Genomic DNA, 17,224 nt, shown 5'->3' on the forward strand with positions numbered 1-17,224 from the left:
TCGGTTGTTATCTTTATGTATAGGATTTTAGTCACTTGTTAGCTGTAAATATTCTTAATTGGTATTTGTTAGTATTTGTTTGTAAAAACAAGATAGTCCCACATCGGATATTTGAGCATTTTTTTAGAAGTTCAAAAGCATCTAATGATTTTTGGGCTTTGATAAACGGGTCAAAGTATAGGCTTCTAAACCTGTATTTAATAATTATTTTTTAAATGTTGTTTTGAACTTTTGAAAATATGAATAGACAAGTGGCTGTTTGTTCCAAGGGTTATTTTGAAAAGTTATGACTGTTGAAAGCACATTTTCAAACCTATAAATAGTTTATAATTTTAGATATCTAATTTTGAAAAGTTATGACTGTTGAAAGCACATTTTCAAACCTATAAATAGTTTATAATTTTAGATATCTAAACTTCACTACTTTTTCAAAACTTTTCTGTATTTTCAAACCTATAAATAGTTTATAATTTTAGATATCTAAACTTCACTACTTTTTCAAAACTTTTCTGTCAAAAACATATCCAATACTACAAACTTGTTTCGCAACGGATTAGTGAAAAATTTCAGATTTGCTTGCTAGAATTTTCATTTTCTGTTATATCCTGGGAAGATATTTTACATTAACTCGAAACAACTTTGAATATCAAGTGGGGCAAATGTTTCTTTAAAGAAAGTGTTCCAGGCATCAAAATTTTTGTCTCCTTTATAATTTTTCTAACAGTATTGATATACAAACGGAGTTATCTCTTTGTTAGTTGTGTATGTCACGGGAGTTTCAAAGACGGATAGAAAAAGTTCAAAGAGTAATGAACAAGCTGTAACTAGGGCTGAGCATGGTTCGGTTCAAACCGAAAAAACCGACCGAACCGACCCGAACCGACCCGAAAAAAACGGTTTTAAAAGTAAGACGGTTCGGGTCGGGTTGACAACTTTTTAAACCGAACCGACCCGAACCGACCGAATATATTCCCAAAACTTTCAAACTCGTTTGTGTTTACCCGACCCGTCCCAAACCCTCAACCCTAACTTCATTTCCTCTCATTCCCAAATCACAGCCGCCGCTACTCATTCCCAATTTCCCATTTCCCTCGGCCTCAATCCCTCTCTCTCGCTCTCTCTCTCTTCTTCCAAGACCCCTTACTCTCACCTCCTCTTCCCGAAATGCCCATCTCCCCCTCCCCCTCCCACAAGCGTGGCGGCCCCTTCGGCGACGAGCGTTAGGAGTTCTCCTTCAACTGCATCAAGAAGTCCAAGTCTTCCGACGACTCGGAGGTTTGCATCTGGGCGCATATGAAAACAAATATATACAAATTATCTCTTGGGACAAGCAATAGTTGTGCCTTTGATTGTTATATTTGATGAAAGTTAGAACCGAACAAACCGAACCGAACCTCACCGAACCGATTTGCAACGGTTCGGTTCGGTTTTGAATTATAAGTGGTTCGGTTCGGTTGTTCAAATTTTGCTAAAAACCGACCCGAACCGAACCGTGCTCACCCCTAGCTGTAACCTTCACGTAGCACATAATTGTCTCCTCAATTAACCCTACGTACAAATAGACTATAAAATAATATTGACAAGTATATAATTGAGTTGTTCCATCGCTTTCAACATTTTTAGGATTTAAAATTAAAATGTGTATCGTCTTTATTGAAACGTCACGCAAAGGAGAAAGTGAAAGCAAAGAACGCCATCCACCATAATCAAGGTTCAGTGTATGCATTTGTGGTATATATGTCATGTGTATATATCAAAGAAAAGTAGAGAAGGTCAGAGGAAATACCAGCTTTATGAAGTCCAAGCTCGGAATCATTGTTTTCTTGAACCCAAATTTGGGTACAACTCTATTAACATATAAGCATATACAACTAACTATATATAAATACAAACACATACACAAGTACAAAAATGTCTTACACCCCCAACAGCACAAAAGGTTATTCTTGTTTTAATTTGAAGTTTTACAATAAAATAATTTTACCCATGAAATTTCGAGTTATTGCTAAAGTTTTTTTTTTTTTCTAAATTCCCCCTAATGTGGAGATTACTGCTTGCTACCTTCTGACTACTGTTCAGCATAAGCCACATTACATTCTCAGCCCAACTAACCGAGCCTAGGAGTAATAGGCGCTCAGCCCATTGCAATATGAATAAGGCCTGACCTTAGAATATAAGAAAGAGCACCTGTCCTCTATAATTGCTATACATGAATCTCCTGCATGATGATGGCTGCTCAAGCCCAAGAAGGATCACGGGAGAACTTAAAAGCCCAAGCATCGAAAATTACAAGTGGAAGTAATAATCTTCACTTTTTTCAATAAGCTTATCAAACCTGTTGGGCCTTGATCAACCGCAAGTCTGCAACTGTTACATTAAAATCTGCGTTAGCTGTCTATTAGTACTAGTGATCTTTCTAGCACAGCACCACTACTGTATTAATTAGTTGCAATATTAATTATTTGCAATAATAAAAGGCTAGTGATAGCCGTACTATATACTATAAGAGTCTTGTAGTGCTACACACAAAAAAAGGACACTTTTCGTGTACATTGCAGAACAGAGCTGCTATTTGGCTCGCAAAAAGCAACGCGCACCCAGCACGCAAGAGAGAGGAACAGGGGGGTGGGCCCCCAGCTGTGGGGCCCACCCCCCTGTTCCTCTCTCTTGCGCGCTGGCTGCGCGTTGCTTTTTGCGAGCCAAAAAGCATTTCGCATTGCAAAAAGAAACCATGAGTACAAGAGTAGTACAACCCTTACATCTTGTTTGGATGAAGATTAATGGATAAAAGTTAAAGTAAAATTTCAATTTTATATTGTTTGGGAGTTTTTTTTTGAGGGGTTAGAGGATGGAATGGAAGACTAAATTTTCTTCTATTTTACTCCCCTCCAATTTGGGGGTAGAGAATGGAATGAAAATCAATGTAAATTTTTACAATGTGATAAGATAATTAAACCATTATGACGTTAAAATTAACGGCTAATATATACTCACATTCAATCTGTAAGGGCATTTATGTAACTTTATACATATTCACTTTACTTCTGTGCTCTTTATTAAAACTCTCAAACAATGTAAAATAAATTTACTTCCGTCCCCCTACTAAACTCTCAAACGATAATTTATCTTTTCACTTTCATTTCATGTCTTTCCTTTTTATTATTTAACTTTCTGTTCCTTCCCTTAGTAAACTCACAAACAAAGCGTAAATAGTATATTTAGTATTTTCCATAATAAAAAGGACGTCAATACTACATGATAAAAAGATCACTAGTAGTAGTGGACGACTGTATTAATCAGTTACTGTGAAACAATGGTTCAAAATGATTCATTTGTACGCAACTATAGATTTCTATTGTGATAGGGAACCAAACAGCTAAAATAGTTTTGGAAAATGATAGGGGCACACCCCCAACCACATTCTAAATCATATCCTCTCTCTCATATGCTACAGTGTACCGGACCCCATATGGGATTTTAAAATTTTAAACTCTCATGTGAGGCCCGGTGTACTGTAGCATATGAGAGAGGGAGTGTGATTTGAAATGTGATTGGGGATGTGCTCCTAGTGCCACCCAATAGTTTTATGGAAGCCATCGTACGAGGCGAAATATCAGTACCTAATATTTATATACTAGAATCCACACGAGAAAGGCAACATTTGTTCATGCTTGTTCACGTCAAAGATTATCCGACTTTTATGAATAATCCTTCACTGCATCAAAACTTTAATGTTATGAATAAAATAAAGGATTGTAACGTTATATTTTAACATGATCCATCAAGTTTTCTAGAAATATGCTCCAAATTTGTGGCCCGATTGGAGCTGAACTTGGACTCTCTGCTACCGTGTCAATAGATCATGTCACACACTGAAACTTCGAAGGTGTGATGAAGAATAAGAATTATTATTTTTTATTACAACTATCCTTTTAATTGGAAAGGAAAAAAAATTCTTTGAGTATTGTTGTTGCTCGGGAGAAAAGTCCTCGATGTGACATTTGTTGCTTCCTCAAAAGTGGTAACATTTCGAAAAGAAAAAAAGTAGTTGATAGATTGAGACTTAAATGGAACCCGTACCCTCAAATTTTCTTTTGCATTGAAGATGATGGTCAGCATATTTAACTTAGCAAGAATGGGGCTTAGGCCTGTTTGGTTGTTTTCCGAAAGTAAAAAAAAAAAAAGAAATAGAAAACACATATTTTCAATCTATTCAGCACATTTTATTTCCAACCTATTTTAAGACATTTCATCACATTTCTCGCTTTTCTTTTTTTTTTTCCGTTTGTTTCGCAATGAAATCTCTACCACGTCATATTTAAAGAAAACTCAGCCGCAAAAATAATAGTGTTTTTAACAATTAAATATTGTCTTTTAATCATCTATTTTCATTTATTGTGTTTGTTTGAACATAAAAAAAAATGGAAATCAGCCGCAAAAGCAATAGTATTTTCAGCAATTAAATAATCCTTTTTATTCTCAACCACAGTTTTGAAAGTGCTTTTAGTAATTAAAAATTATTTGAAGTGACATTTCCAAGCGTTTTTAGAGGGTGTTGATCTGAAATGAGTTTTCTCAAAAATCTGACGTGACATCCTACATGACACCCTCATTTCTTTAAATCACAAAACGAAACAAACGTGTAATTTGAAAATCGGTTAAAACCAAAATCCTATGTGACGGTGGGAGATTTCTTGAAACCATATGTGGCGGGGTTTTCCTTATTTTTTTTCAGCAAACAAACAGGCCTTAACTTAAGGCGCATTAGATCTCTAGGACCCAGCGTGTGGGCCCGAACTAGGTACCAGAAGTTCGACAACATACTTGGTTATTGCTTGAGGACTGTTTGATTTAAACTCATTATATGTATGGATCACACATTCACACGATTGTTATTATTTCGATCTTAGCTCAATGCACACACTGCCTTATGAATACGAATTGTGTTTTTCTTTTTTTTTTTCTTTTTTCCCTTCAAATGGAAACATGTATATATTTGTATCCATGTTCACGAGGAATTGAAACAGAAACAAGACTTTCTTTCCTTTCTAGATGTGGCACGTGTGTGTATACAAATGTGGACATTGAATGAAGACTTCTCCCTAACAATTGAGGAAGTTGGTGATCAAGCAAGACCTAATAAATGATAAAAAGGATGAGTAGCAGACAAAGGCATTTCTAAAAATAGACCCATTCTTAAATGATGACTTTTATCTAAATAATAGAATTTTCTAAATAAACCTATTCATATTTTTTTTTCTAAAAATAGACCCCCTTGAGTTTTATTTAGGGACCGTTTGGTTCGTTTTTTAACTCGGTGGAAAAATTTTACACCGCCTCCACATCAGATTTTTCGTGGCCACGTAGGATATAAGCTTTCCGTCGGTTTTTTCCCATCTTTGGTTCGCTAGGGTTGAAGAAGAGAAACTCGGTAAAAATCGCCGTCACATCAGATTTTTTCTCTCCACCAATTCCTTCCTCAACCTCATGAAATCGACGAAAATTACAGCCACATCGGCTTTTTGCCATATAAACAAAAGTTTTCCCTTTTTTCATGCAAACCAAACACAAGAAAAATAAATACATTGATTTCCCACCATTTTTTTGTGCGAACCAAAGTTTAACAATCTATTTCTTGGAAAAGTTTGGAAAACTCAAAACTTATGTTTTTGTACATAGAAATGCATTTCCCTATATCTAGAAAACGAACCAAACAACCCCTTAAAAAAATAAACCCATTTTATCTTAATCCGGTTTTTAAATAGTCGGGGTTGCCAACCCCTATTATTTAGGAGGTTGTAAACCCTCAATTATAACCCTAAACCCTAACATTATATGTACTAAATAGTCAGTGTTGATAACAGGGGCAAAAAGAAAGAGGGGAAAAAACATTATATTTTAGCTATGAGACACAGTACTAGCATGATCCTGAACTTTGGAAATGTGCCCAACTCCGTGGAAAACCGTGGAAAACAGACAAAAATGTTAGTTAACACATGATTTAAATTAGTTTTAATTGCAAATGTACCCCTGTAGCATCCTCGTTTTGAACGTACCGCTTCTGTCTCATTGCTGCGATATTCTCCCAGGATAGAACTTTCACATTCTTTAAATTTCAGAAGATAATTGCCCTTGGGTGAAAATGAAATCCAAGCGTAAAAGAGTTTTTTTTTTCTTTTTTAAAAAGAGGTATATAACGTGGAATAATGAAACTACAGGGATAGCAAGTTCAAAACAGTAACATTGCCAGGGGGTTATGCGCAATTAACCCTTTATGCCATATCTATTTAGCACCCTTCATTCTAACTTTCCCAACAAAATTCAAAGCTAGATACATACTCGATCTTCTGGCTGTTTCACAAAAAAGCCAGGGGCATCATGAAAGTGTTGAGGGCTATACGAGTCTAATATACATTCTTAGTTTACAATACAAATACAGCTTACACCGTTGGATGAGACCATTATTAAAACAACTTTCCCAACACCAAAAAAAAAAAATTCTAAATTTCCTTCGGGGAAAAAAAGAAGAAAAAAAAACTGATATTCTAGCAGTTATGTCAACTGAAAAAGATGAGCAACAAATAAACTATATACTAACTGAAAAAGGGACAGAGAATAGGTAACAAATACATACATAACTCTGCAAGTTCTACTCTCTACTAAATCCTCTTTATCTCGTATCAACCTGGATAAATTACATAACCTTTCTGCATACCTCCCCTCATCTCTAAAGAGACAGAGGAGCCGCGGCCGCCGCCGGTCTAGGATAAGCCACCTTCTTACTCCCAACTTCTTCCATACTTTTCCCGCGAGCCCCCTGAGCAGCTGCACCAGCACCGACTTTACGTTGTACCTGAGGGCTTCTTGCTGTATCCTTCGTCTCTTGAATTTGCTCGAGCGCAGACACCACCTCATCCATGGTCAGCCGGTACCTAGAGTCCGATGATAAACACAGGGCGGCGATGGACGCGGCCTTCTGAGCTCCAATGAGCGAATACTGCCCTTCAAGACGACCGTCCAGTACGCGAAAGATCTTGCGTTTGTTCAGGAGGTAGGGCCTTGCCCATTCTACGAGATTGTGTTCCCCATTGGGGCGGTTCTTGTCGACTGCTCGTCGGCCTGATAACATCTCTAGGAGAACAACACCGAAACTGTAGACGTCGCTTTTGGTTGTTAGGTGACCTAGAGTATCGGAATATGACCATTAGACTAACCCCGGGGCAAAATTAAGGCCTCAAGAACAAATACAATATATAATTTTCAGTGGAGGCGTTTGCCCTCCCTTTGCATAATGTGGCTCCCCCATTTGCCACAGTAGAAAGAAGACAACCAACGCAATTTCTACGAATATAGTAAGAAAAAATTGCTGGGAGTAATGAAGTAATCAACATTGGTAATACAATTGTATAAGAGCATCTCCAACAGCTTCCCCATCTTCTTGAAATACTCAAATTTGGAGAATATAGAGCTTTTTTTTGTCCAACAGATTCCCCATCCCATTCCCCAAAATAGGGAAGGAGGAGAAAAAATAGGGAGCCTTCCCCAAATCTGCAGCATTCTCCAAATTTTTTGGGAGAGCTTTATTATTGTAATAAATGCGATTTTTCAAAATGGGGAAGCTGTTGGAGTTGGAGCAAAAATAATTTGGAGAATATGACTTTTGTTTCTCCATTTGGAGAAAATTTTAGGGAAGCTGTTGGAGATGCTCTAACGCTCACTATTTACATGATAGGGATGACGCGTACTCTACACACTAGGTCCTGAGTGCTACCAATTATTAAGCATCTCTTTAAGGTCATTAGCATTTATAGTGAGTTTAATCCAATATCTATCATGGGGAAAAAACAAAACGAAAAAGAAAAAAAATATTTACGCAGTTCTTCACATACAAAGGCCTTATGAAATAGTTGTAAACATCATTTATGAGCCGTCGAGAAAGACCATATTCATAGTAACACCTATTAAGTTAATTAAGAGTTCTGTTCGCTTGGTATACATTTTTAACCTAAGATTTTAAGCAGCTTGGTTCTGAACTGAGTAAGATCATACGAAATCACAATTGTGAGGTAGCAGGCTTTTACCAGTAGCGAGATACTCCGGAGCTGCATATCCGTAAGTCCCCATGACCCTAGTAGAGACATGACTTTTATCGCCAGTAGGACCATCTTTTGCCAATCCAAAATCAGAGAGTTTTGCATTGTAATTCTGCTATTACGAATAAGAAAATCATTAAAATATCCGCACATAGGAATTAAACACATATATGGGGAAAAAAAATTCTTTATAGTTGACTTACTGAATCAAGAAGGACGTTAGAGGTCTTAAAATCACGATATATAACTATCGAGTCAGAATTATGCAGAAAGGCTAGTCCTTTTGCAGCTCCAAGTGCAACCTTCATTCGGAGATTCCAAGATAGAGGTTGAAAGTATGAACCCCCTGTGCAAATAAAATGAAAGCAACTAGGTACTTAGATATAATAAAATTATACAAGAAAGTTGAAATGAATCTTGGAAACAACAAAATAAGAGCTGCGATCATATGAACTTACTCCTAAAGAGATGATTTTCTAAGCTTCCTCGAGGCATAAACTCATAAACAAGCAGACGATGATCATCCTCTAAACAATATCCAATCAATTTAACAAGATTTGGATGGTGCAACTGACTCAAATAATTTACTTCAGCCTGCACATTTACATGAAAAATCGAGATTACAAATAACTTCCATTTCAATACTCTTGTGGACATCCTGCACAATATCCACAAGATAAGGATGCCATATTGTCATAGTATATACTAGAATTGCATACTAGCCAATACGACTTCACGCTGGAGATACCACATCCTAAATCATAATCGCATAGCACTTAATGTAAAGTTACAATTTGCCTAGTTAGTACAATTAGCCTGGAATAATACCGCTGGTTATATCAAGAACGGGTAACAAGTGTCTAAATATTAGACGATTACTATTTAGAAAATTTCATTGCAGGCATACGCCCATCATATGAGTGTATAATCACTTATACCCTCTGACTATTTTATTAGCACTTACAGCCCCTGAACAACAGACGACATTATTTCTCCTGTTTGGTTGAGACCCGTTTGGTTGAGATGTCACATGAAAATCATGTGACGACAAATTGTCTTTGATCCTCAACTTTACTGAAAAGAATAATTACCCTATAAATATTTTAGGGGGTATAATTGGTTACAACATCACAGTACCTATTTAGAAAGTGGTACAAACTAGTTCTAATGCATTGTAAACAAACATGATCACATATTTCATACTTCATACTAAACTTTAGCACTCACCAGCCATTCCCTATGACCTTGCAACCCTTCTTGGTTAAGCCTCTTCACTGCAATAACAGCTCCAGTTCCGGGTTTAGTCGCCGTGAGGGTCTGCTCATCGATCCAACCTTTGAACACAGAACCAAACCCCCCCTCTCCCAAAACACTATCGGGCCGAAAGTTCCTCGTTGCACTCTTGAGCTCGCCGAAGGTGAAGCTCTTCAGATTCGAAGATTGCAGGATCTCGCCCTGGCTCCGAGGAGTCAGAGGAATTGAAGAGGATGAAACCCTACTGCTAGAACCACTCAATTCCTTTCCACCTTTTCTGCTGCTCCGAGAGTTAACACCTGCAGACTCCCAAACAAAGTTTGAACTCTAGAAACAATTGAATCAATAAGATCATAAAAAAAATTGAAGGGTAACTAAAAAACATATGAATCGAGTTCATGAAGGGACATAATTCACAATCTTAGCTGTGAAACCCTCAAGTATTAAGGGCAAATTTCTGATTCTCAACCGGAAACACCATTTCTGGACTACAAATCCCTAGAAAGGAACTTTCTAAAAAGAAACCAAACACTTTAAAAAAAAAAGTGAACGTACTAAATTGCTAGATTCTAACTGATCCTATCTCAAAGATTCAACACAGAGATTTAGAAGAGAACTCAAGAGCAAAACAGAGAATTAAATAAAACCAATAATACCACAGAAAACTGGGCTTGAATCTTAAATCACATAGTAAATATACTCCAATTCCAAAATTAATAGAATCCACAATCTTAGCTGTAAAAATACTCAGTTAAACAAAGCCAATTTTGCACTATAAAACGCTAAAAAGAAACTTTAACTAAATTAAAGGGAGGGGGGGGGGAAAGAAAAACATTGAACTTTGCAAGAATAGAACCAGATAAAGCACCAAAATTATCAACTTCCCACTAAAGTTTCCAACTTTATCAATGTCCCGAGCTCAAATCAAAACCGAAACAGCTGAAAATCGTCGTACCTGAACTCGGAGCACTGAACGAAGGATTCACAGCTTTGATCCTCGAACCCCAACAATTCCCCATCCGAAACCAAAAAAAAACCCAACCTTTATCAAACTTCAGCGAATTTAGCTCCAAAAGGTGAGACCTTTTGTAAGCTGTCTAGGGTTTTGTTTGCCCTAATTCTGCAACTCGGAGAACGTAGCGAGCTTTAATGGCGGGCGACGGTCCCAACGCTCCATCTGAAACCTGCGTCCGCTGCTTTATACCTAGGCTGCCATTTCTGGCTTTGTTTGTCCTTTTTTGGAATTTTGTAATTTTTGTCTTTATTTATTAGGGGAATTAATTAGTTGGGGGTTTGGGCTGTTGATTTACAACCGTTTGATTTTGATCGGATGGTTGAGGTTGAGCCTCCGAATCGGACTAACCGATTTTGTACCTGGGCACTGTAGAAGCGGACACGTTGGATTTGTTAGATTTACCGACCAAAAGAAAATACGGGGGTGAATTTCTCCTTCTTTCACATCAGCCCCTTACCATTTTACTATTTCGTGATAAGTTTGCTTGGGTTTTACATATTTGTAATGTTTATATAGACTTTTTTTCTCTATTTAGTGCTATACTAATTAACGTGAAATGAGATATGATGACACTAATCTGAAAGAAAAGAATAATTTGCAGGAGATATAACTATTTTTTTGGCATTAATGCTCTATATATATTATAGAGGATCGAAATAGCCTTTTGATGTGAAAATATAGTAATACGCTATAAGTCAGATTTTAGATTTTTTATAGGTTTGTGATATAACATGGTTATAAGAAAGATTAATGATGCTCATGATGTAAAGGAATATGCAAGTAGTCATTTTTGTCAAGTGATAATTCTTTGTCAATTTTTTTAATTAATTTTTTTTATCGATAATGATGGGGCGTAAATTTTGATAAGGTCATTATCCACAGTATTTAGAGTATCATGTAAATTTTAGAGGTGAGCCAAAAAAAAAGTTAATTATTGCCTTGAAAATTCAAATAACATTTTAATTTTCCTTAGATTATAATCATATTTTTATATTTACTGATTCTTTTTTGAATGTAATGCTCGCAGTTGAAAAAACAAATAATTAAGGTTAGGATGAAAATGCATTACCTTTTTGTAAGGAAAAATAAGACAAGATGCTCTATTCAGTTATTCTGTCAAACTGTTCTTAATCTTACACTAATTGTCTGTTGCTCATTGTTGTTTGACTTGCAAAATACTAATTAAATAGATTGGCAAACGACCCTCATAATCTATTTATATTCATATGTAATTAGGTGTTGCTTAGATCACAATATTTTGTTCTGTAGTTATTTTACTACAACAAAACAAGAGTCAATATGAGTTCAAATTTAAAATTTTGCGTGTTGGCTTTTCTTGCCAAGGTTAAATATTTTAAATTAACGAATGAAGGAGTTTGCACTCTAAAAACAATGCATGCTAGAGCTGTTAACAAGTTAGGTTATGTATATAATTGTATGCACGAAGTTTTTGAAAAACTAGCTAGTATATAAATATTGTCATATATAAGTGTGAAAGTAATTAAATCCCACTCAACAAATATCCAGTTGTACTATAGGGAAAACTAATATTCAACAAATCTAATTTTTGAATATTTCTAAAGTATTACATGGTCTAAAATATTACAAAACCTAAAAAATTGTTATGGTTTGGTTTATGATGATAGTGTGAAAGCTAAGGAGAACATCAGCTATCAAGGGCGTGAGGTATGCCTTTGTGTGCTTCTAGAAAAAAAAGGAATCAAGTGTTATTTGGAAAATTAAAAATGAAAATATATTAAGTGACGGTGATAAGAATGATAATGTTTGTTAAACTTTGTGTTTCTAACACACACACACTCTCTCTTCTCTCTCTCTCTCTCTACACGTAAGCATGATGTAATAAATTGATATTGTAGTGTTAATATCTTAGAAAAATAAAAAAAGTCATTGATTCTTCTCTAGAAGTGAAAAAAATATCTTTGTTAGTAGAAATATCCATCTCACTAATATAGTTATCAAATATCTACATCCAGGTCATGGATATGATTTACAACCCTGTAGTGAAATATCTAGATCCACATCTGAAGTAGATGAATTTGAGATTAATTTTGATGATCTAGAGATCTAATTTTAGCTTTTTAAATAGGGAAAATTGTTTCCAGCCCCCAAAACAACCCAAAACATGCTCTGCCCCCCCCAAGACCTTTTCAACGTTCCTTTTACCCCCAAAACCGCCCCCGATTTTCTTCCAGCCCCCAAAACCAATCCCCAGGCGTAACGCCGTTTAAACCCCGCTCGAAATGCCCAAAATACCCTTACGTTTAAAATTCCCCGTTATGAGTTACCTCCTCGTCCGTACCCTGTCATCTCTCTCTTCTGCAAGCAAACCGACTCCAGAAACCCAATTCAAAACCCTAGCCCTAAATCAACCGACCCCAACTCAAACCGAATCAAAGCAAAGGGATCAAAATGGCCGGCGATTCAACCCCCAAAGCCAACCTCAATGCCGACCACAGCGAAAGCGATTACGCCCAGCGGTTCGAAATCTCAGAAAGAGCCCAGACAACTGCAGTGCGGGCTGAATCTGAAGCTCGGGCTGCGATTGGTGATGTTCTAGAGGACATCGCAACCAGCCCATTCTCATCCAGAAGCCCGCCTCAAAATTTAAGTGTAGGCCCACGCGAAGGTCTAGAGGGCAGCACCGGCACCACCGGCGCGTCCAACGATGCCACTAGAGCGCTCCTTGGTCTACAGAGAGGAGAAGAAGAGAAGCACGTGGCAGCACCCAAAAGGTAATTTTTACCGCAAGTTTTATGTTGTTAAGGTTACGGTTTGATTGATAATGCTCTTAGTCTGGTGGGAAGGTCCAAAATTACGGTGTCTGTTAGCTGTTGAGGTTACTGTTAACATGCAAGGTCTATGCTTTTATTGCTGAGGTTGTTGTTTATTTGTAGAGGTTAGGCTTTGGTTGTTAAGGTTAGGTTTTGGTTGATAAGGTTGTGGGGTTGTTGTTAAGGTTGTTGGTTACTGCCTTTATTGTTAAGGTTGTTGTTTAGTTGTTGAGGTTAGGCTTTGGTTGTTAAGGTTAGGTTTTTGTTGTTAAGGTTATGTGGTTGCTGTTAAGGTTGTTGGTTTACCCGCAAAGTTTACAGCATAGCTGTTATGTTTACTGATTATACTCAAAAATGCTCTCGTCTTGTGTTTTTGTTTTGTAGAAAAAGGGCAAAGCCAGCTATTACGTTGCGGCCCACCGCCAGCTTCGGTGCCTATCACGACTTCATGCAGAATTTGGTGACGCGTATGGGGCCAAGGCATTTTGCGGCCTACGAAGATAGTGTATTCAGACACTACGTCCAATTTGGCCCACCTGGCGTCGATCTTCCCACCTTTGAGCACATTTTGAGTCAGTGGGACAAGAAGAGCAAAAAATTCGTCTTCACCGATAGGAATGATGGAGAAGAGATCCCATGCTCATTCAACCTTGAGTGGGTAATGGAGCATACATGGTTCTCCAATGAGGGGCTTCATGTTGACCACAATCGGGACAGGAAAAATAGGATTTGGTCCAGGTTCTTTGACAAACCCGAGACGGGGGGTTCCAGCAGTATAGCTCCCCCCAAAGGAGGCCCCACCAGACGCAATGTGGAGGACCTGCTCTTGAAGCTGGTACTATCTTCTGATCGCCGAGATGTGAAGGACTTTGTCCTGCTACAGATCCTCTATCAGCTGAGCATGATTTGGTGTCCAAGCAGTGTTTCCGGCGTTCCTAGGCATTTATTCAAGTACGTCGACAGCATCGAACAGGTCAACAACACTGCTTGGGGGACCTATATATTCAGTGAGACATCTGACGCGATAGAGAGGGCACTGAAGGGTCCTGAGCCAGGGAAGACGACATTATATCTGCAAGGGTGTACCCCTCTAGTTTGTGTAAGTAATCATGTTTTTTACTGATTGTGAAGGTTAGGGTTTAGTTGTTAATGTTACAGTTTCGTTGTCAAGGTTACGGTTTGGTTGTTAATATTACGGTTTGGTTGTTAAGGTTACGTTTTTATTGTTAGGGTTACTTTATTAATTGTTACGGATGAAGGTGTTTGTTAAGTTTTTATATCTCTAATGTGCAGTTGTGGTATTATGAACTCACCGGCATCAAGAAGCCAGCACTTGGTTGTACGGTGAGGCCTCCCCTGACAAATTGGGTGAGACTTGGGCACGTTGCTGGTTCTTTGAGATTGGCCACTGTTGTTGCGAAAGCAAGCAAAGCTACGATAAAGCTTCCACAGCAACATGGACAACTTCAAAGAATCGAGGGAGGTTTTTGGGGGAAGGAGCAGGGGATAGAGAAAGAGAAGAGGAGAGAGAGAGAGAAGAGGAGGATTAAGGGTCCGGCTGCAGTAGACGCCGGCAGGGCTCGTGGCCCAATAGACCTTCTTCACAAGAAGAAGAGGAGAGAAGAAGATGACGACATCCCAATTGATGCACTTGTAAGAACTTAGCAATCGTGGATTTTATTTGTTTTTGAATTAATTAATCCTTTTAATAGTACTCTACCTGTCCGTTGCATATGTGATGCCACAGGATATTGATGAAGACGCCGAGCAGCCAAATGATGCAGTTGAGCAAATGGATTGGCCTCAGCAAGTTATCTACTGGAAGAGCATCGCGGCAATGAACGAATCATTACGCCGCGAGAACGAGAATAAATTCAAGGGTATGATTGCTGCAGACCGTGTAAAGATAAGTGCTCTTTCTGTGAAGGTGGCTAAGCTGTCTGCTCAAAATAGAAGACTGAGAGAGGAACTAAGCGAAGCACGATCCGGAACCCTCTCTGTATACAAGGATAAGAGCCCTACAGGATTGGTGTCCAGCCCATTGATGGAGCCGCAAACTTGTACAGGTTAGATGTGGCTTGCAATTACGTTTGCGTGTTATAGTTAAAAATTGATTGATAAGTATATGGATTTATTGTTAAGGTTAAGAATGTATTGTTAACTTTACTGATCTAATGTTAAGGTTAGGGATTTATTGTTAAGGTTAAGAATGTATTGTTAACTTTACGTATCTAATGTTAAGGTCAGGGATTTATTGCCAAGGTTGGAGATTGATTGTTAAGTATCTTGGTTAGTTTTAAGGTTATGTAACTGATGCTATGTTTTTTTTGACAATGAAGTACCTAAGCTCATTTGTGTTTATTTTTTGAATCAGACACTCCAGGCACCGTGGGTGGCATTGATGTACAGTACGATGGGGATGTCAATAAATCATTATTATTTGATGAAGCTAATAAGGAGAGCGAGGCCCCTCCAACAGGGAGGGCCTCTCCACAACCATTGTTTTCTGATATCCACAAGGAGAGTGAAGATGCTCCGCCAGGAGAATTACCTCCACCAGAGGCATCTGCTGTTGACAAGGCCCTTGAGGCAGAAATAAACGAGGGAGAGAAGGTGTCCCCGCCAGCGAAGGAGCTACTAACTTGTACAGGTTAGCTTGCTTTTGTACTATATGTTAGAGATTGGTTGTTATGTCTACGTATTGGTTGTTAAGCTTTTTATTGTTTATACTCTGAATATTATCAGAAACAGGCACTCAACGCGAGGGCACTGGAAGGGAAATAACGCCGGCGGTTGAAGTCCCTTCTGCAGGTGATGGGGAGACGCAAACTTGTATAGGTTAGCAACTTTTTCACCATGTGTTTAGGCATCAGTTGTTAGGTTTACTATGAAATTGTTAAGTTTAGATAGAAGGGGCTATGTTTTCTTAATATTTATACTTCGAATGGGTTGTTTGGAATCAGACACTCTGCGGGAGGACACTAGGATGGAAATAAAGCAATCAGAGAAGGCTTTGGCCGAGTCCCCCAGGTGTTGCCGTGTTGTGTCCGTTGTCCGGTTCTGTGGTTTATCTGAGCTTCTTTGTCGATCCAGACTCTGATTTGGCAGTCCGAATCCCGATATGGCAGGAAATTTGTCTCGGAGTTCGAGTCCAAAACTGATCTTGATTCGATCGTGATTCGTCTGAGTCTGCCCTTAGTTGGATGACTCGTTGACTCTTCAACCCGTTAGCTTGATTCCGCACGCGAGTGGATTTATTCCGTTGTTTGCGTGCGGTTCATTAGCTTCGTAGCCTCGTTAATCCGCTTCGTTGCGTGTCACTTGGCTTCGGTGTTGCGGACTAACAGTCGTGTTTGGATACGTCGTCCGATGGTCGAATCGGCGTCGTCGAGCTGTGTTAAGGGACCTATAGGTAGTTTTATACGCCTACAGATACCCCCTCCAAAGTATTTCAGCCTCGTTCTTTTATAGAAGAGTCTGGAATACTTTGGATATGATTGTCCCATCCTTCGATTGGTTATGACTGGATATTTGGAGTGGCTTCCATTCTTGATTCCTTCAGTCCTCCAGGCTGTTCGGTGCTTTGTCGAATGTCTGTAAGGGTTTCGGTGCTACATTTATTGTCTGATCATCTGTCGGAATTTTGAATTTGAAGTCGATTCTCGGTTTTCTGACTTTTTAGCTCGAGTTGGTTATTTCAACATAGAACTGATCATCGGTCGTTGGCGTTGAATCTTCATTTACAACGCGTTGTCCGGCGTCCAAGCTGGAGTATACACAGTTTAAGCTCTCTTGGAGCGTGGCGGATACTCGAGTCACGAGACCAATCTACGGAGTTGATACATCTATGACTCGTATTTATAGAATTTTTGGCAAATTCTCAGCCATCAACGGGTTTGATGAGCCTTTACCGACTACCGTTTGAGTCGGGCTAGCATGCGGATTGTTTAAGTCCGTTCCACATGTGACGTTAAGTTAAAAGAGTTAACCCTTTTAGTGCTACGATATTGAATACGTAGACTTCGTCTTTCTCCTGTGAAAAGACTAAACAGCAACGTGTATGAGATGTT

The 17,224-nt window shown here is 38.4% G+C and overlaps 2 protein-coding genes across 3 annotated transcripts; one reads left to right on the top strand and one right to left on the bottom strand.

Moving 5' to 3' along the window:
* Positions 6,377–10,568, bottom strand: LOC109829875 (probable serine/threonine-protein kinase PBL9). Of its 2 annotated transcripts, none has more exons than XM_020396952.1 (6): positions 10,303–10,568; positions 9,321–9,646; positions 8,552–8,687; positions 8,297–8,439; positions 8,082–8,205; positions 6,377–7,182 (listed from the first exon to the last, which is right to left on the bottom strand). In XM_020396952.1, exons 1-6 carry the CDS (start codon positions 10,364–10,366, stop codon positions 6,728–6,730), a joined length of 1,248 nt encoding a protein of 415 aa, XP_020252541.1. In that variant the 5' UTR covers positions 10,367–10,568; the 3' UTR covers positions 6,377–6,727. The 2 variants fall into 2 exon arrangements, with proteins under 2 accessions (XP_020252541.1, XP_020252540.1); XM_020396951.1 differs by having other exon boundaries at positions 8,082–8,208.
* On the top strand, positions 12,793–16,254 carry LOC109829589. Its single transcript, XM_020396656.1, has 7 exons — positions 12,793–13,115; positions 13,539–14,253; positions 14,448–14,807; positions 14,902–15,220; positions 15,529–15,804; positions 15,900–15,992; positions 16,118–16,254. The coding sequence occupies exons 1-7, from the start codon at positions 12,793–12,795 to the stop codon at positions 16,252–16,254; spliced, it is 2,223 nt and encodes a 740-aa protein (XP_020252245.1).

Source organism: Asparagus officinalis, chromosome 2, assembly GCF_001876935.1.
Source record: "Asparagus officinalis chromosome 2, Aspof.V1, whole genome shotgun sequence".
NCBI classification, from domain to species: Eukaryota; Viridiplantae; Streptophyta; class Magnoliopsida; order Asparagales; family Asparagaceae; genus Asparagus; species Asparagus officinalis.